General features: G+C 63.4%; 2 protein-coding genes and 1 non-coding gene across 3 annotated transcripts; 1 reads left to right on the top strand and 2 right to left on the bottom strand.

The window, feature by feature from the left end:
- Positions 1-588: 588 nt before the first annotated feature.
- Positions 589-661, top strand: Trnak-cuu. The gene has a single exon. It is a non-coding gene; the product is annotated as a tRNA-Lys (tRNA).
- A 3,250-nt stretch (positions 662-3,911) lies between these two features.
- Positions 3,912-8,925, bottom strand: LOC117651183 (caldesmon-like). The gene is made up of 7 exons (XM_034394991.1): positions 8,894-8,925; positions 6,738-8,655; positions 6,126-6,663; positions 5,869-6,049; positions 5,516-5,773; positions 4,826-5,102; positions 3,912-4,652 (listed from the first exon to the last, which is right to left on the bottom strand). Exons 1-7 carry the CDS (start codon positions 8,923-8,925, stop codon positions 4,371-4,373), a joined length of 3,486 nt encoding a protein of 1,161 aa, XP_034250882.1. The 3' UTR covers positions 3,912-4,370.
- Positions 8,926-11,429: 2,504 nt separating this feature from the next.
- LOC117650851 lies at positions 11,430-14,253 on the bottom strand. Its single transcript, XM_034394460.1, has 5 exons — positions 14,227-14,253; positions 13,986-14,149; positions 11,984-13,897; positions 11,729-11,905; positions 11,430-11,658 (listed from the first exon to the last, which is right to left on the bottom strand). Exons 1-5 carry the CDS (start codon positions 14,227-14,229, stop codon positions 11,553-11,555), a joined length of 2,364 nt encoding a protein of 787 aa, XP_034250351.1. The 5' UTR covers positions 14,230-14,253; the 3' UTR covers positions 11,430-11,552.
- Between the last annotated feature and the right edge of the window lie 5,598 nt (positions 14,254-19,851).

Genomic DNA, 19,851 nt, shown 5'->3' on the forward strand with positions numbered 1-19,851 from the left:
GCCCGTTCGGGCTTCGGCCTTCGGGCCGGCTAACCTTGTTATTGGGCGTATTAGCCGCGCCTCCCTCTAATCGGCCTCCAGTTACCGAAGTGCTGCAGGTAAGGAGGTGCGGAGCGCCGCGCGTTGTGCGCGTCCACTCGCATCTCGGTAATGAGATGCAGCGGATCCGCCCTTTGCGCGTCGCTCGCGTCGCTCGTCGCTCGTCGGGCGGGAATGTGCAGCGCCTCCCCTCCTCCGTGCCTCTTTCTTCGTCTCGCAGGCCGCAGTCGCCGCAGTCGCCGCCGTCGAGGCACGCGGACTCGGGCCGAGGACGCGGGGACGCAGCGCCCCCTAAAGAATTATTCAGCCGCCAAGAAATTATTCGCCACAGAACGATAACCGATAAGACGGTGCGCGAGTCCCTCCGAGTCCGTAGGTCACCGCGGCCGGCCGCGCCGTGGCGCGTCGCGGGGAGGGGAGGGGCGGGGAGAAGGCATGGCGCGGTGGAGGGGGAAGGAGAGCTCATTCATTCCCCCACCACGCGTCGCCCGTCCCGCCGCCGGGCCAACTGTTGCATGCTACGCGTCGCTGGCCGCCCTCCACTCATCAGCCCGGCTAGCTCAGTCGGTAGAGCATGGGACTCTTAATCCCAGGGTCGTGGGTTCGAGCCCCACGTTGGGCGTCTCTTTTTCGTGTCTCCGAATTGATCCGTGGTGTCTTTTATCGGTTATTGATGGTGCCCGCACCTAAAACTGGAACTGGCGCGAGTGTCTGCCGCCGGCCCAAGATAACGCTACATCAGGATAGCCTTTGAAAAGCTGTCCCGCGAGTTACTTTACGACGCGTAGGTGGACGGCGAGGCCCTTGGGCTGAACAAAGCGAGGCGAGGCGGAGAGCAGGATACGCCCTTTGATAATGACTTGACTACTCGCGCACCAACGCCACCAACACGCCCACGGCTGCGTGCCCCATGTGCCCCCAAGTACCCTCAGTGCCCGCCCCGGGCCCGCCCCCACCACGGCCTCGTCGTCTCATCTCGGCCTCACCGCGCTGGAATGTCCCCCTCCCCGAGCACCCAGTCGTACCGCCGTGCGCGCCGTGCGTGCGACAAGGACCGACAAGGATGACCAGCGTCCCGGCCGTCGTCCCGGCCGTCGTCCCGCCGCCCGGAGCCTGGCTGCAGCCTGCAGGAGCTTCGAACGGCCGGCTCGGCTCCGGCTCCGTCCCTTGGCCGGTCTCGGCTCAACTCGACTCGGCTCGAATCGCCTCGACTCGGCCGGGCTTCCAATCCCGGCGAGGCGAGGGGCGGTGAGAGGCGAGAGAGGCGTTGGGCGCTGCCCGTCGCCCAGGTGCGCTCCCCCGCAGGGCAGCCAGCCCGCCACGCCCCGCCACGCCCCGCCACGGCCCGGCCCGCGGGCCTAAAGCCAGCGTCATCCATCGCGAGTAAAGTACACAGCGAGGAACGCCACGGATGGGAGACCGACTCGGCGGAACGAGCCCAGCGCCCAGCGCCCGCAGACCGGTGCATAGGCAACCCAAATGGCAGCCGCAGAACGCGACAACGCGACGCACCGTCCACGCTCACGCCTCACGCTATCATCACGTGCTCAAGGTTCAAAGTTGGACATTCAGTTCAACAAACGGCTCCGCCAAGCATGAGCCTCCCACTATTACTTTAGTGAGGTTGATAGACAAGCACAAAAATACCGGAGGCAGTGCTCTTGCGACGTCCCAACAGCTAAGGAAGAGGTTTCCGGTTGTGTCCCACGAGCCTTATTTAAATCGTGGAACGCAGCGCCTAGCTGAAACCAGAGCTCATCAGAGCCTCGGCGGCCCCGTGGGTGTCGTCGCGGCTCCAGCGGGTCCAGCGGGGAAGCGGGCAGGGCAGGGCAGGGCAGGGCAGGGCAGGGCAGGGCTTAGTAAGTACCACGCATCACTTAGAACCCCGAACACCTGCTGACCACCTGGCCCAAGCCAGCCTGTCTTTCCTACGCGTTCCAATGAAGCTGTGCTCCCATGGACCCGAGCCCGTCCATGGCGTCCATGGCGTGTCTGGCGTGCATAGCGTCCGGGGGCCGGCCGTCGAGGCGAGTCATGGCAGCAGGCGGAGCTATGAGGCTCAATGGAACAATCCAGGGCCGAAAGGCCTCGAAGCGACAGGATTTATTACAAGAACCTGGTGTCTGAGGAGTCGGTGCCCAAAGACAGTGTTTATCGGTACGGCCCTGCGCTGCTGTGGTAAGCCACGCGGCACTCCTGTGAAGCCGGACAAGCACCGCACCGCACCGGATGCTGTGACGGGCCGCTGGCTGGACCAGAGTAGTATAACTGGTACGCGGTTGCCTACACTGCAGGGGCTGCCATGGCCTGGGGCCAGACGACTGCCTACAGTAGATGCACTGATTATCCAGGTGTAGCTAGGTGTAGCCAGTGAGCACGTGTCTTTACAGGTCTCCGAATCGCGGAGCGTACGTCACTGCCAAGATTTTATGAGATCTGCTGTTGGCTCGGGCTGGGGGCTCGGGCAGTGTAACCGTTCGTCGCGCTTCCCTTGGGGAGTTGCTTGTTCGGACGACGCCTTAGTCTGGTTTGGTCTGCGGAGCGCCGAGAGCCGGCTTTGAATCTGCCTTTCGCTAGCCAGCGTGTCAGCGCGCTTTCGGGAGAGTGACTCCATAATCGGCCCTTCCTGTGATCGCGCGGCCCGAGCCGGGATTTTGGATCGGTGCCTCCCGAAATGGTATCGGAGTCGCGTGCAGGGCAGGGCAGGGCGCGCGGGGGCACGGGGCGACGGCAGCGTCCACCGGATGCACGCATTACCGGCGCGCAGCTTGAATGGGCCGGGCCGAGCCATCATGGCCGAGGCGAGGGGCTTCGGCCGTGCACTCGCCAAATGTGTGACCCACTACTTGTAGGGGCTCGCGCGCATGGCTGGCGGGGCTGGCACTGCTTGCAGCGTCGTGCCCCGGGCGACCCAAGGGCGCGCTACGGGTGCCTTCCGAAACCCGACCCACTTCATAATCGGCGGCCGGGCGATCGAGAAAGGGCCGAGAGGGAAAGGGCCGCGGGGACGAAGACGAGGACCTCGAGGACCTGGAGGGTCAGTGTGTCGAGTTACAAGCGGGCAACAGGCCCGGAGCCACTCGCCCGGCGGCTTGGTGACGCGGTGACGCGGTGACGCGGCGACGCCCCGGCCGTGTCGTACTGGATCGCTGGATCCTTGGGGATCACTGCCGCTCTCCTTCGGGCCGTCCGGGCGTCCGGGCCTCGGGCAGGGCCGAAGGGCTCGTGTGTCCGCGCTGCGCGCTGCGTGCTGCGCCCACCTGACGCTTTGGAAAGTCCGGTCCCCGCGGCTTGGCGGCTTCCCCGGCACGGCGTCGTAGGGGCCGAAGTGCACAGGGCGGCCGGGGCCGGGGCAGCCTGGCGGGTCAGGCCGGCACCTCGTAAATTCTCGCCCGGCTGCAATTGCATTGTTTTCGGGATGGCTGCGTGCGTGCCGGGGATGGAAAAGTGTTGGTTTTTGCTTCGCGCTGCGGCGGCATGCCGTGTGGATGCGTCCGGCGGCCCGACAGTTTCTTTGTTGCCAAAGGTAAACACGCAGTGAGGCGCCAAAGTGCAGCACGCCGATCGGATCGTGTGGATTGTGTGCTCAGCAACACTTGCCGCGCGACGCCCATCATTCTCGCCTCCGAGAAGGCCCTGCACGCCCTGCACGCCCTGCACGCCCTGCACGCCCCGCTCGCCCTGCACGCCCTGCGCGTTGAACCTGCCCTGCCCCGACCCCGGCCAAGCCGTCAATTTCAAGATGTGGCTGACGCTACTCCAGGCGAGAATTTTGAAAAGACAATGGTAGCGATTTCCACATATTTATTTTGCAGCAAAACAAAGTGCCCTCTTGCACTTGCCTTCGCTACCGGTAAAAAGGTGGGGTTTATTTACTTATTTCAGTCTGTAAGTCAACAAAAAATCAATAACAAAAGAACAACAACAGGTGAGAAGGCAAGCCGCCATCCACAGTCAGTCTTCCCTATCTTTTTACAAATAATTTCACCGAAGGCCCGCTCCCGTCAGTCGGCTTGCTTCTGCGGTCGCGGCCTCCGTCTGCCTGCGGGCACCCGCCTCGAACCAGCCCTTCTACCAGCCCTTCTCGGACCAGCCCGCCTCGCCTCGCGCCCGCTCAGGAACTTGTGGATGTCCAGGACCAGCCTCGTCCACGAGAAGCCCCCCGCCTTGGCGCGTCCTGGACATCGTGGTCAAGATCAGGGACTTCCGTGGCGACGTCCGCGGTGGGTGTCGTGAGGGTTGTCGCGATGGTGGTGGTGGTGGTCGTGGTGGAGGTGGAGGTGGTGCTGGAGGAGGTGGTGCTGGAGGAGGCGGGCCGAACGTGGCGCCTCCTAGTGACGCCGTCCACCACGCTTGTTGGCGCCACTGAGCTTCTTGACGACGGCCTCCTCGTCGCGGGCCGCGCGGTCGTCGTTGACGGTGTCGTTGGTGGCGTCGTTGACGGTATCGTTGGCGTCGTTGTTGGAGGCGTTGTCGTCGACGTCGTCATGACGGTGGTTGGCGAAGCGCTTCGGCGCACCGACGGACTCCTCCTGGTGGACGCTGGCGCTGCCCGCCTGCTGCTGGCGCTGCTGCTGTTCCCGCTCCTCCCGCTCCTCTCGCTCAGCCTCTTCCTGGAAATAGCGGCAGACATGAGCCCGTGTTCAAAACTACCCTCACCTTCATGGCCAGCCCACCAGACACGCCCCCTCCTCGGCGACGCGAATTGAAAAAGCTTGCCCGACTGGGGTTCGAAGCCACGCCCCGCCACGGACGTCGCTTCAGACGTCGCGTTTCGTTTTCGCACCTGGTCGCGCTGGATTTGGGCGTAAATGATGTCGAGCGAGCGCTGTATCTCTGGCGGCACTGGCGGCGGCGTGGGGATGTGGTCGCCCGTCGCGCGGAAGCCCATCTCGTCCGCCGTGTAGCTCAGGGTGATGAGGCTGCCGTCGGGGGCCGTGTACGAGTACGAGCCGTGCTGCACCAATGACTCCTCCACCTCGTCGGAGTCGCCCTCGGGCTTCGCGCCCTGCTTCCTCAAGAAACCTGTCTCCTCGGCGTAGATGTTGTTGGCCGTCTCGTAGCTGGAACAGGGCAGCCACAGTTTTCATGTACTCACTCGTTCTTTCTGCTTTGCCCCACAAACAGCGGGTCCAAAACTAGACTGCAAACCGTTTTCTGTTTGGACTGGTCTGTAGGCATCTTCTGTCTTGCTAGCGACTTTTTGTGCTCAGCTTCTTGCATGCCGTGGGCGGGATTCGAACCCCAGTCTCTTTCCCTCGAGCGCCGCCGCTGCGCTGGGAACGCTGGGAGCGCCGTGCACAGGCAGTGCGCGTTACCGCCATGGTGGCTGGGCTGCCTACCCCCAAGGCGCTCTGCCTTGACCTGCTCGAGGGCGTGCCGGGTGGTGCCGGATGGGCTGCCTACCGCCACGGCGCTCCTGGTCGACCCGACCGAGAGCGATGTGTTGCCTACCCGGACGGCGCTAGACACTAACCTGGTTTTGTAGCTGCCGTCAGCACTCTGCTCTTTGTCGAAGTGCACGATGGGGATGATGGGGAAGGGCGTGGTGCTGGTGGTGGTCGAGTAGGTGGTGGGGGCGTCGCCGCCCTCCGCGTCCTGCTGGTCCGGCCGCTCCTGCTGCTCCTGCTGCTGGCCGCGCCGATGCTTCGTCAGCTGGTGCTGCAGTTGCTGCTGCTGCTGCGGCAGGAGCGGCTGCTGCAGTGCGAGGAAATTTTGGTTTGGTACCCTTTGCCTGCAGAGACGGGGAAGTGGGACAGAAAACAAAGTCAAGACGAGGCACCCCAGCTCCCAGCTCTGCACCCAGACACAACGCCCCGCCCTCCTTACCGAGAGTTTTTTTGCCGCGTGCTGGTGGATGACTGGAGGCCCTGGTCCTGAGGCACGAACTTAGGCGACTGGATGGACTGCTGCGCGACGTACTGGCCGTCGGACGTGGACTCGGACTCCTTGGCGTACACCTTCTGCAGCAGTGGCTGGCTGGGGTACGTCGTCTCAGCCGTCTCCAAACCTGGTTGTCCGAAGGAAACAAATCACAATGTGCAAAAACTTGAAAAAGAATCGATTAATCTGGCTGACAATATAACCTGTGGCCTTCTCGTGGCTGGAGTCCCTTGCTTTGTCGTCCTTGCGGTCGTCCCTCTTCGCCTCGGCGCCCTTCCGCCTCGCCTCGTCCCTCTTGGCCTCCTTCTTGTCGTCGCCCCTGTCCGCCTTCTTCGGTTCCTCCTTTCGCTTCCTCTGCTCAGCGGCGCTCTCTTTGGTGGCGTCCTTGGAGGCATCCTTGGTGGCGTCCTTGGCGACGTCCTTCTTGACGTCCCTGTGGGCGTCCCTGTGGGCCTTGGTGTCCCTGCCGCGGTGCCGCTTCAGATCCATCTGCACCTCGGCCTCGAGACGTTTGTCCTCCGAGTCGTCCGCCGTGGTGATCTCGTCCTGGCCGTCATCGGCCTCCTGCTGCGGCGCCGCGGCCACAGGCTCCTCGCTGGTGGTGTTGGCCGCCCGGGCCTCCTCCTCGGCCTCCAACTTGGACTCTTCCCTCTTCTCCACCTTGAGCGCGGCGGCGGCCCGGGCGCCATCCTCTCGCCCCTCTTCCTCCTCCTGCTGCTCCTCCAGCTTCTTCAACGTCATCTGGAAGTGAAACAGTTTAACATGACATTTGGGACTTCGTAACCACAGGAAGATAGTGCAACTGGTGTCCGTACCTGAGGGTCCGCCTCTGCAGCCTTGCTGGAGTTGTCCTTGTTGGAGCTGCTGGCATCGGAGACGTCGCTCTTCTTCGACTCCTTTGGCGCGGGTTTGGCTTCCGCTCTGTCTCTGGTTTTGCGCTGTCGCTTCTCCTTGTCCTGATCGGCGTCAACTTCCTTGGCGGTGTCCTTGGCGGTGTCCTTGGCGACTTCCTTGGTGGCGTCCTTGGCGGAGTCCTTGACGGCGTCCTTGGCGGCGTCCTTGGCGGCGTCCTTGGCGGCGTCCTTGGCGGCGTCCTTCACGGCGTCTCTCTCTTCCTCTTTGGGGGTGTCTTCGGCGTCCTTGTCCCTGCTTCTCTGCCGGTCCTTGCCGTCCCTGCTTCTGGGCCTCGGCTGCTCCTTTCTGTCTTTCGCCGCCTCGTCTCGCTTCTTTTTGTCGTCTTCGTCCTTCTTCCGCTCGTCCGATCGCCTCTTCCTGTCCTCTGCTCTCCGTTTCCTAGCTTCTTCCTTCCGTTTTCTGCGTTCTTCTTTCCTTTTTCTCTCTCGCTCTCGCTCCCTCTCTTCCTCCTCGTCATCTTCGTCATCTTCATCGTCGTCTTCATCGACCTCGTCTTCATCCTTTTTCTTCCGTTTCTCTGGATTTTCCCCTTCGGACTTCACAGACTCCTTTCTCTCTTCAGCCTTCTTTTCTGAATCATCAGTTTTCTTTCTCTCAACTTCGACCTCTTTCTTCAAATTGTCCTTGCTACTGACCTCATCTTTTCTTTTCTTTTCTTCCTCCTCACCCTCTTTTCTTCTCTGTTCGTCATCTATTTTCTTCTGTTCGTCTTCTAGCTTTCTCTGTTCTTCCCGCTTTTTCTTTTCTTCCTCTCTCTTCTTTTCCTCCTCTTCTTCCTTCTGTTTTAGCTCCTCACTCTTTCTTTTTTCCTCTTCCCTTTTCTTTGTTTCATCCTCCTGTTTCTTCTTTTCCTCGAGCTGCCTCTTTCGCTCCTCATCGTCCTTCTTCTTCTTCTCTTCGTCCTTCTTTTTCTTCTCCTCGTCCTTCTTCTTCTTCTCCTCGTCCTTCTTCTTCTTCTCGTCGTCCTTCTTCTTCTTTTCTTCGTTGTTCTTCTTTTCCCTCAGCTCCCGTTCCCTCTGCTGCTGCTTCACCACCGGCAGCGGAGGCTGCCTGGCTGTGGTGGGCTTTGGTGTGGTGGTCGTTGCTTTTGGCTTGCTCGTGGTCGTGGTCGTTGCTTTGGGCTTGCTCGTGGTGGTGGAGGCCGTCGTCGTGGATGCTGCCGTTGTGGAGGACGACGTGGAGGGCGCCGCAGTGGTGGTGGTGGTGGTCGTCGTCGTAGACGTTGATGTCGCGGCCGTGGACGAGGGCTTCACATCCGCCTCCTCCTCTTCGTCCTCCTCCTCTTCGTCCTCTTCTGAACTGCTGCCCGTGTCGTCCACAAGAGGGGCCTTCGTGGTGGTGGTGGAGGTCGTGGTGGTGGAGGTTGTGGTGGAGGCAGTGGTGGTGGATGGCGATGACTTGGCACGCTGCCGCGGGTCCTTCTTCAGCTCCACCCGCCCGTCTTCTGGTTCGTCGTCTTCCTCGCTGACTTGAGGCCGCCTGCGCCTCGGTTCCTCCTCGGCGGAGTCCTCGTCGTCACGCCTTTTCTTCTTCGGTTCGTCCTTCGGGTCCTCTTTCTTGGCCTCGTCCCTCCTGGCCTCCTTCCTCTTGGACTCCTCCACCTTGGCCTCGCCCTTCTTCTCGTCCTTGAGTTTGGCAGACCGCTGGTCCTGCTTGGGCTCCCTGCGGGCGTCTTTGCGCTCGGACCGCTCTGCGCGCGATGAGGCGCCGGACGCCGAAATCTTGGCCGACTGCTTGCCGTCCTGCCGAGGCCGAGGCTGCTCCGCGGGCCTCGGAGTCGTGGTCGACGAAGGCGCCGTCGTTGATGTGGGCGAGGGCCTGGTGCAGTGGAAAATAGATTTAGCTTCCAGCTATCCGGCATGGTCAAACAACTGTCGGCACACACGGTAACGCGTCCGGAAAAACCAGGACCGAAAGACTCCTAGGTTGTACGAAGTCAAGCTTCCTGCTTCCTGCGCCGCAGGCCAAGGTAGGTGTAAACGCCAGGCGTGGATTGTCGAAACTGGCGCAGCATCGCGAAGCCTGGACGACAAGACACGGTCTGGCGTACACCTACCTTGTGTATTCCGGGAACATAGCTTTGTTCATCTGACAGAAATGTGTAACACTGGGAATGGTGTACTCACGCCGGCTCCTCAGTGGTCGTGCTTGTCGTGGGGGTGGCGGTGGATGTCGAGGAAGGCTTGCTGCTCGTCGCGGACAGTTCCTCCGTCGTGGAAGACACCTCCACCGTGGTGCTGGACGCTGGCTCCGGCGTCGTCGACGACGTCGTGGTCGTCGGCGTGGTGCTGGAGGAGGCCGCCCTGGACCTGCTGCGGGCGCTGCGCGCTAGGGCCGGCGACAGCGCGCACGCCAGCAGCAGCAGCAGACACAGCCATCTCTGCGGGGCGCGGCAAACCGTCAGCTACACGTCACTACACACAGGACGCAGAGCGACGCAGAGGCACGGCAGTGCACGACTCACGGGGGTCTTCATGACGGGGCGGCGTCGCGGGGCGTCGCGGGGCGCCGCGCGGTGTCCAGAGCGCGGAGTCTGGCAGCCTGGGGCAGCCTGGGGCGGTGTCGTCCACGCTAATCCAGAGGCGAATGACTGCGGCATGCACCCACTCGAGGAAAAAGCCACTCTCCCACCAGGGCGGCCCCCTGTACCTATTTATACATCGGGGAGGGGGGCGTCATCCCCCACCCCTCTGCGACCTGGAGTCGCGCAGTGCAGGGTGAGCGCGGGGGCGTGCCGTCCAAGGGGGGGAGTCCGTCGCCTCCAGTAGCAGGTGAAACTGGAGGGGGCCAGGCCTGGGCCAGGCTGCTACGACACGCCACGACAGCTACCGTATTTTGGCTGAGAGGGTACCCCTTTTAAAACTCGTATGAACGTCGTAATGCGTAGTACAAGTTCATTTGGCACCCGCCGGACAAGCAACGGTTCAGGCGTGGGCTCCATGCCGGCTACCTCTCCCAACGGCCCGAAGACTCTACACTGTAAACTCTTGGCAGTGTACTTATCCTTCCGTCGGCGGGGAAATTGGTTTGGCGACGCTGGAGCCATGCTGGAGCAGGGCGGGGAGGCGTGCAGGAAGACAGCCTCGATTGAGGTTAGCAGAGAGGAGCCTGGGCGGGGCGGGGTCTTCGACACAGCCATCACCTTGCGACGCCCGGCGACGCGACGAGACGCCTTGCGACGGCAGCCCAAGCCCTCCACCCCTTGTGCAGCACTGGTGCAGCTCTGGTGCAGCTCTGATGCAGCACTAGCGCAGTGGCGTCCCGTTTCGGTGTGACGTCATCGCGTCCGATGCATTTCTGGATCCTCCTTGTCTTTGAAGCAGTTTTGGTCGCAGGTAGCCGCTTCGCCCTGCCCTGGCCGAAGCCGCGCGGGCCTTGAGGGCTCTCACCACGCCAAGAAGCGCGCCGCGAAGCTCGAAGCACGCGTGTCTGCCCAAGTACGGCGGCGCCCTTGAGGCCTTGGGGCTCGCCTCTCGGCGTGCCTCCAAAATCAACGAAAATTAACTGCAGCTTCATGACGACCGCGTTGCAGAGAGGCGTTGCGTGGCAGGCACGGCTGGGCTCGGCACGGCTCGGCACGGCTCGGCACGGCGCCCACAAACGCGACCCGCCGTTTTCTTTGTTGTTTCGCGGTTGCATATCAGAGCTCATTCCCTACAGGTACGGCGGTGTTTCCAAACTGAGCCCCAGCGGGGCCCAGCCCCCACCCGGCCAGTGTCAAGCCAATATTGTGGTGGCTGCTTGCATCCAACGACTGACATTGTCAGAAGTTCCTACACAGACCAGCATAAGCTGTTGAGAACCACCTCTTTCATCTCTTACATGGAAAAGGAAACAGCGACAAGACACAATCAATATTTTTGGTGAGGCTGTTACGGGTTGTAGGCTATTCCTGTCCTTTAGGTATGTGTAATGTCTTCATTTCGACAGGTAATATAAGTGCTATTTCCGTAAAACAGTGAATACTCGCAATGTCAGTCGAGTGAAACGGTGGTCGTGAGGGTAAACTAGTCCGCACGTGGCCCAAGCCTCCCGAGCCCTAGGCAGCCACCAAGCCCGCGCCGTGCCACGCCGGGTCGGGCCGGGCCGGGCCGCCGCAGGGATGCGGTTACTTAGAGAAGATGTAGTAATTGCGCCTCCACAGCTTATTTCTGTCCACATTTTGCAGGGTACCCGCGCCGTCGTTCACGAGCCTACGGTATTATGATGCAATGGGCGTTGTCATCGAGGCACTTCTGGCTGGGCGTGCCAGGGCGGGGTGGTTGAGAGGGGGGGGGGCTCTCATTGCGAGGTAGGGATGACTCCCCCTCGAAAGGGGAAGGTCTCCTCGCATCAAATACCTTGGTTCCACACGTGTGGGAAATTCGCTTCATTCGCTCCGCTCTGCCCATCCGGACCGAAGCGAAGGCAACTCGCTCCGTCTGCTCCTCGCCACAATTCGCGAGGGGCAGTGCAGTCGTCTTCGTCTTTCAGTCGCGACTCCGCGCTAACGACCCCTGCCGCCCCTCGCCCCTCGCAGTCAGGCGACTGCTTTTGCGGTGCCGAGTCACTCAGGGCCGGGCCGGGCAAGCACAGACACTGAGGCACGCGTGTGACGGCGCAAAACTGCATTTTATTTTTTGGTGACTTGGTTACACATGATTACAAATAGTTCCCTCCCACGACTCGCGTCGTTCAGTCTTATAGGTTTGGCGTGGCGCATGGCTCCGCAGTCGCTACTTGTTCTCGTCGAAGCGGACTGCCGCCCGGGCCTTGTTCGAGCTGGTCGTCGGCAGCGACTCCCCCAGCACGGGCTGGAAGCCGTTCTCGTCGGCCAGGTACCTGGGGACCGAAATACGGATTAGGTTCACGGCGTTGGAATCGGGCTCCGTGCGGGGCATGCACGACGTACCTGAGGCTGACGTAGGTGCCGTCCGGGGCGGTGTAGCTGTAGCCGCCCTGCACCGAGTTGGCGAGCACGGTGGCGGGGGCGGCGCCGGCAGACTTCGCGGAGCCTTCCTCCGTCCGGACGGGGACCTCCTTCAGGACGCCGGCCTCGGCCACCCGCACGCCGTCCGCTGTCTCGTAACTACAGGACCCCATCAGTTTAGAAGTGACAAGCAGCATTTTGTTTACGATTTCAATTTTTATGAACATGACTTCTTACCTGTACACATAGCTGCCGTCCGGGTGCAGCTGGATGGTCTTCTCCAGGATAGGCACCGTGGCGGTCCACCTGGAGCCGCCGGTGGGCCTGACGTCCACGTCGAAGTGTTGACGCGGTGGCGCCTGGTCCTGGGCCTCGAACGGGGCGGGGTACTTGGGGGCCTGGGGGAACCACTCCAGGGGCATGGGCTGGGCGACCTCCTGGGGCACGGACATAGACATCGGCCAGTCGGGCTGCGCAGCGGTGGCGGCCGCGTTGGCGGCGTCCGGTCCCTCGGTGACGGCCACGGCGTGCGCTTTTTGCGAGACGACCAGGGGGGCTGGCACGGCGTCCTGGGGTACTTCCAAAGGCACTTCTTGTGGCGCCTCTTGCTTCATGGAAGACACGTCCTGAGGAACCTGCAGGGGGATCTGAAAGGGAGCCGACATCTGCTGCCTTTGTGGGGCCTGGGGCTCCGCGGGGGAGACTTGGGTCACCGGGTCGACGAGCACTGGACCAGGCTGCAGGACTAGAAGGGGCTGTCCCTGTTGAGGAGAGTCTCGGGCAGGCATCGCCGCGTCAGGCTGCTGGACTGCTGCGGGCTGGACCACTACGGCGGGCTGCAGCAGAGCAGGCTGCACCGCGACAGGCTGGGCCGCGGCGGGCGCGGCGTCCGGTGCGATGACGTCAACGTGGACGTCAGCGTTGCTGGGGACCAGGATGCCGCTGACGGCGGACTCTGGTACGAGGACTGGCACCAGGGCCTCAGCGGGCGAAGGGGCAGGCGTGGTGGTGGTGGTAGTGGGGATCATCTCGGCCACAGGGCTCGGCTCATGCGCGGTGTAGATCTGCAGCACCTTCTCGGGGACGGCATCGTTGGCGTTGACGGCGTCCTCGCCCTGGGCGGAGGGTGGCTGTGGCGCGGCTAGCGGCACCAGGAAGGTGACAGGGCCCCCGCCGGCGGGCTGCGGCAGCATCTCGGTGAGTTGGCGTGGCCGCCTCACGGGCAGCTCCCCCAGGATGCTCTCGTCGATGGGCGCCTCCAGCAGGGACTTGATCACCGCGGCCTCTGACGGCTCGCTGCGGCGCACGCGGACGGAGCGGCCACCGCGGAAACCGCTGAAGTCGGAAAGCACGAAGCCGTCGAAGCGGCCTCGCTGAGGCTTCGGGGCGCGCCTCTCGCGCAGCGGCTGCACGGAGGTCGTGGACTCTGAACTGCTGCCGGGCGTTGGTGCTGCCGAGGAGGTCGTCGTCAACTTCTCATCGCCTTCCTGGGGCACACTGGCAGTCACGGACTCCACCGCCTGGTCCCGCTCTGGCACCTCTGTCGCGGCGTCGGATCCCTCGGTGGGGGACGCTGCGGTGGCCGTTTCCGAGTCCCGAGGCTCCCTGATGTAGTCAGGCTGGTCGTCGTCCATGGACGTCATGGTCTGGTCCAGTTGCCGCCGCTGCCGTCCATCCCTGGCGCCCCGTGCCCACACTGGCAGCGGCTGGTCGTCCAGGTCGCGATACACGTCCTCGTCGTCGTCGGTGGCCACGTCCTGGCCGACCACTTGCCGCTTCTTCCTCGGGGCGAACGCCGACAAGTCGACGGCGACATCGTCGTCGTCGCCATCCTCATTATCGTCGAAGTAGGTGTCCTCCGACGCCCGCCTGGTGCGCTTGCCCTCGTCCTCCGTGGGGAAGTGGTCGTTGTCCACGGGGCCGTTGTCTTCCTGGCTCTCGTCCTGGGCCTCCCGCCTGACGCGGTCCTCGATGTCCGAGGTCGGGCCGAAGGGCGATTCGATGCCACGGCGGGGTGCCTGGCGCCGCATCACCCTCTTGGCGTCGGCGTCGTCGTAAGCGTCCGCCGAGAAGTCTTCGTAGAGGTCCTCCTGGCGGCGCTCCCGCAGCGGGGCCGGCCCACTGGAACCCTCGGCGACGTCGTCACCCGACCTGCACAGCGTCATGGAGGGCGTGTTGACTGCGAACTCGCCGAGAAAGAGACCGGACATGGGCAGGACGAGTTTCAATGCTGGCCTACCTGCGCCGCCGGCCGCCGCTGAACATGCCGATGGCGATGGCTGGCTCATTCCACTGAGACACGCCGCTCTCGTCCGCGGCCACGGTCAAGTCCGCGGCCGTGTCCGCAGGCATGGCGGAGGCCGCGGCCACCAGCGCCAGGATCAGGATGGCGCGCACGGCGAGCTGAAACACACGACATCCGTTTGAACACCACCAACTCGAATCGCACTATCGTCATTCGGACACACCAATCGGCCTACCATCGTGGCGCGGTGCAGTGAGGGCTGCTGTTTCGAACACTGGCGTCCGGCCAGGGGTGTTGTCACTTTATACCGCCCACCCCACCCCACCCCGCCCCCCGCCACCCCACCTGCAGGCAACCCGAAACTCGCGGCGAGGTGACAATCGGAGCGGCCTTCGGCCTTCGGACTGGCCCTGCTCCTCTACCAGCGCAATCCACTTCAAAACACTGAAAACGCCCCCCCCTCCCCCGTCGAAACATGTCCTCTCAGGTGGCCAATGAGCGCCCTTCCGCAGCACCGCAAAGCAAAGTTCAACGAACACTAAAAGTCCTCGCCGCCCCGCGCCGGGCGAGTATGCAACCCATCTGGCGTGGCTGTGCGGTGGGCTGACGCGACGCGATTACCATTACCATTACGGGACGCGCTGGCAGAACGAGGACGACGAGGACGACGGCGATTGCTCGCCGCGGACAGTCTGGCCGTCTGGCGCCGTCTGGCCATCTGGAGCGGGTCACTGTTCTCGCCGCCGGCCAGGGACACAATTAGCAAAGCAGACGGCCAGAGACAAAAATGTCTGTGGTGCTGCCGAGTAGGTTAGTACTGCCCGAACGCCAGCCGTCGGCTACGGCTTGCGAGGGCCTGCGCCTCTGACCGGCGCGGGGCGTTGTAATGGATTCGCCATTGAGGGTGTGTTCGGGTCATGGTCCTCCTCTTCCACTTCCTGGAGGGCCCGACCGGCTTGCTCCGGCACTGCGTTGCACTGCGTGGCACTGCTGGCTTCGCGCTTCGCCCCTCGCCGTGTTATACAACGAAGGCCCGCGAGCTTTAAATGCAATGACATTGTCTCGCGGCGCCCCGCACCGCCCCGCTCCGCCCGCCGGGAAGGCCCTTGCCATCTCGCTCGCACACGCGAGGAAACTCTGGGGCCGTCCCGCTCGCACTCGCGGGTACCTCCAATGCCGTCTCACTCGTACACGCAGGTCTGAGGCAGTGCCGTCCCGCTCGCACTCGCGGGTCCGCCGCGCCGCCCTGGTAATTAACCTACAATCAGTGCTGCCACCTGCGGCGCCGCGCGGCGCGGCGTCCCGGTGACGTGTGGCGGCTCAATCCGCTCCATCGCTGGCACGCTGGCCCCACGGCGGAGGCTCGCGCATCCTGCAGCGCACCGCGACGCCCTCGCCGGTAAACGACGCGGTCACCTTTTTATTTGAGCGGCCAGCGCTCCATTAATTTGGTTAATTTGGTAGGAAGGCGGCGGTGTTCTGCGGACTACTCCGGACTACTCTTCCCGTCTGGGCTCCGATTTATCGGCAGGACCGAATTTACGGCGCGGCCACGGCGGGGCGCCCAAGAGGCGACCAGGACGGCCAGGACCCACGACCGAACGGCGAGGCAGGCAAGGTTACGTCGCCGTGAACTTTTGCCGCGGGCCTGGCCAAGGGCTTGTGGCTGCCCGTGGCTGCCCGACGTGGCCAAGGGCCCCTTGACCTGCGTGCGGGCGTGCGGTTCCACACGTCACCGTCGTGGGGGTACAACCGTCGTCCCGATCGTCCCACACCGGCTAGGTCGCACCGAGCCGCCCGGTGCACCCGCTGCACCGGCATGCCGCCCGAGTGCCGGTTGGTGTTCGGCTTGTTGCGCACAATCGCCGCCGCCGTGGTCGCCGACGTGGCCGCCGCGGCGTATCGGACCAGGATCGCCACGGGGATCGACGCCGTGTTCCCGGGGAGGGTCGCCGCTTGCCTCACCTCCCACCTCGGCCACAAACACTCGTCACGGTCGGGGATCGCGGAGTGGGGAGGGAGAGGGGCATCGGGCGCGTGTCTGCGTGTTCAGGACGAGCGGCACCCTCAAGTGCGTCGTGATCGTCTTGACGGCCATGCGCGACGGCGAGGGCGAAGCAGGCTGCAGGCAGGCTTTGGGCGGAAGGCGACACTGGTCTAAAGTGCCCAGCCGGCCCCGGCCAGTCACTGCTGCGTGTACAGTAGGCGAACGATCAGCGCGACCCACCGAACCTGCGACGGGCGCAAAAACAGCCCCCGGTTCAAATACCACCGGCGGCGGTTCTTTCTCTTTTTTCCCCGGCCGCAGTTATCCCCGTCATGATTAGCCTATTCTCGTAGGCCGCGGCGCGCGGCGCGTCTCGCGGCACCTGGCGTCTGTGGGCTGGAGATCCTGAACAGTCTCTCCCCCGTGGAACGGCCGGCGGGTGCGAGGGAGACGCAGCTCGACCTGTGGCGGCTGGCGCTAGGCCCTGGCGGGCTGTCGCCGGGCGACGCCGGGCTGACGCCAGTGAGGCGTTAAGAAAGGTCAGGGTGTACACGTCGCGCTGGATAATCATGTTGCTCAAATTTTCCGCGTCCCAATCCTTAATCCTTTTGTTGTGCCGAGGGGCCCGGGGCGGGGAGGATGGAGGGTTGCGTTTGGCGGCGCGCACGAAAAAAAAATAAATAAGATATGAATGAAATGAAAATGAAGTGACTGCAGGGACTGCAGGCCAGCAGGTGGGCGGGGAATCAGCCCTGCGAGTTGCGCGCGCAGCAATTTCTCGCGGCGTGATGGCGCCGCCTTGTCGTTGGCCTCGTGATCCCGCTATCGGTCACCGCGAGCGCCGCGAACACACATTCAGACCGGCGCGGCCTGCTCTTTCCTGCACTGCACGCTCTGCGCGGCCCCGCCCTCCAGGCCCCGCCCTCCAGGCCCCGCCCCCGCACCGCCGGGATGAGAAATCGGCCACTCATTGGCAAGTGCCGGGCAATTTCGCATCGACCGGGCTGCTGCAAGTGCACTTCGCTCCACAGCGCCTCGACCTCGCTTTTCAGCACCAAACACAGGACGTCTCGATCTCCGGCCGCGCGTCGTGCGGCGAGGACGACACGACCCCCTTCCCGCTGGAATTGAATTTCCTAATTACCTCATCCGCGGCCCTGCGCGGCCCGGCGCACACGCAAGCGGGCAGCATGCAGCATAAATTATGGAAACATTTTGAGCGCGCACCGCGTAGCTATGAACGTGATGTCACTGGGCGGGCCCAGGTGGGCCCAGCCCTCGACGCCCGGCCGCCACGCAGCCTGTTGCTGCCTATTGCTGCCTATGCGCACTCCCACACTGCGACTGACCTTAAACCTCGCGGGCTGGGCTGGGTCGGCCGGGGCCTCGGGCTGCCTGGGGCTGGCGGGCTGGCGGCCCCTCGGAGCCCCGCTGCCACTTGGGCAACCAACACGTTTACGCGGTGAAATGAGACGAGGCGACGAAGGGCAACAAGGACAGGAGGGAGAAGGGCTGAAAGGACGCCCGGCCCGCCCGGAGGGCAAAATAGACGCGTTTGAAGGGTTCTTTTCGCACGGTTCGTTCGTTAGTCCAAGACAATCAAATCGGGTCCCGTCCCACACATCATAGGTGGAGAAACCGAGCACACTCAAGAACGCTGACGCTGACACTCGCTGACACTTGCTGACGCTGGCAACCGACGCAGCTTACCGCAACGTCCAGAAATATTTATAGTTCCGTCTTTTCTTTTAGTGTCCGAATGCCAGATGTTTCCTGTTCGAACCGGTGACAATACGAGTCATCAGAGGCTATAGGTAGGTCGGGGCGGGGCGGGGGTAAGGGGGGGGGCTAACAAAGGCACAGAGCAAAGTGTGTGACGTCGGCCCGTCGGCACGTCGGCACGTCGGGCGGGGGCGGTGCGAGCACCGCGGCTTACGTGTGCGAGCGGAGCGAGTTCCGTTCAAAATGGCGCGCGATTTGAAAATGGCCAGCCTCTTCGAGTTCTGCCGAGTGTCGCAGTCCGGCAGCGGCGCCGCGGCGTCCTTTGGCATGCCTCGCGGACTTCATTTTTCTTCGGGTCATTACGACTTGGCGGCCCGGATCGGCGCGTTTTGACAGTCCGCGCTCGGCAGGCCGACGGCGGCCGGCGGCAGCAGGTGTCTGACAAATGGTAGACTGATGGCGCCCTGGCCGAGGGGGAGGAGAGGGGGGGGGGGTCGTGTCGCAACGATATGTGTAGCACCGCCGAGCACAGCGCAGCACAGCACAGTGCAAGAAGCAAAGATGTCGCACTTTCCCTCGGGCCAAACCGGCAGTGGCAGTGCCGAGGCGGTGCCGCGGTGCGAGCGTTCCGTTCAAATCCTAGCAGCCCTCCCCCCGTCCTGCCCCGCCCAGCCCCACTGGCCGCGGCGTGCCGTGTGGCTTTCTATGCGCTGCCCACCCCGCCGCACCCCGCCCGGCGCTCTGGAGCAGAGAACTTGAAACCCCGCGACTGCGGCGGCCGGCGACTCATCCTGTATGACTTGCAATTAATTAAAAGGAGCGCATTGCGTCAGTGAGACCGATTCAGCAACGCTGCGTCGCGGTGCGTCGCGGTGCGTCCAGTCCCATTGCCCTGATTTCTTCCTGTGGGAGGAGGGGGGCGCCTCATGCCCTTCCAGTGTGACACGGCGAACACGCCGCGTCCCGCGCGCCCTGGCGTCGCCGCCGCCCGGCTGGACTGCGTGGACCGCCGGGGGAACACGACACTTGTAGGAGAGGAGGACACACGTTGCGCTGGGCGGGGGCGGCGCGCAGGCCAGGCGGCTCGACCCGACCCGATTTTAATGAGGAGGCCGTCGTGGCTTCCCGGCTTCCACACGCCAGGGCGCCACGGCGGCTCGGCCGCTCGGCCCGGCGTGTCGGGAAGGCCGGGAAGGCCCGGGGCGCTGATGCAGTCCACCGGGATCGAACACTGGCGGATCATCTTCCCGCTTGCGCAACGCGATTCGCGCACGCCAGCGCCACCCACGTGCAGCGCCGTGCAGCGCCGCACCGAGGGACATGCGGCGCCGCCACCACCGCCACCGACAGATGCACCAGGACGCATGGGGACCGGGGCGTGGCGGGGCGTGGCGGGGCGTGGCGGGTGCACCACCAAAGTGAGTGAAAGACTGACCTTTGCGTACGGCGCGTTGCGCCCAATTCCCCGTCGACGCTGCCGTCATGTCGCGACTCGGCGGCGCCCGCAGCAACGCACCGGTCTTCGTCAGCCCGCACGCTGCTGATCTAAACACCCGCGGCTCACTCTCTGTGTCAATCAAGACTGGATGCAGGACAAACCAAAGACATTTCAACACAAAATGTATTCACAGTAACAGAAGTAAAATCAACACTTTAAAGAAAATTTCAGCGAAAGAGGGCACCCCGGCGAACCGGCCCTCTTCCCTGCGGGAGTGGTGCTCACCAGACAGTTCCCCCATCTCATCACAGGAGCAACCTCAGAGTTAAACCGCAGTGGCCCCGTCATTGGTCACGTCATCTGTGATGTGGAGGAGTCCTCTCATAGTAGGCCAGGCTGCCACCTTTCCCAGTAGTCGGGTTTCGATCCCCGGCCCCCTTCCCACTCAGGGGCCATGCTACTGGTACTCAGGAGTCTGCGTCACCCTGCCCAGCAGCGGAACCACTGGGCTATGAGAGGCACGCTGGCAGACGGCCGATTTTGTATACTTGAACCGCCTTCTTGCGATGCAAGCTTGGTCAAAATATTCGTTACCGTACTAGGTATCGAACCCCGGACCTCGCAGTCGGAAATCGTCGCGTCTGCGCTCTCGGCCACCACAACCCGTGGGTGACCTTGTTCGAAGAGGAGCCTTTGAAGCCGCTGGTCCCAAC

The sequence above is a fragment of the Thrips palmi genome, unplaced genomic scaffold (assembly GCF_012932325.1).
Source record: "Thrips palmi isolate BJ-2018 unplaced genomic scaffold, TpBJ-2018v1 HiC_scaffold_5, whole genome shotgun sequence".
In the NCBI taxonomy this organism is placed as follows: domain Eukaryota; kingdom Metazoa; phylum Arthropoda; class Insecta; order Thysanoptera; family Thripidae; genus Thrips; species Thrips palmi.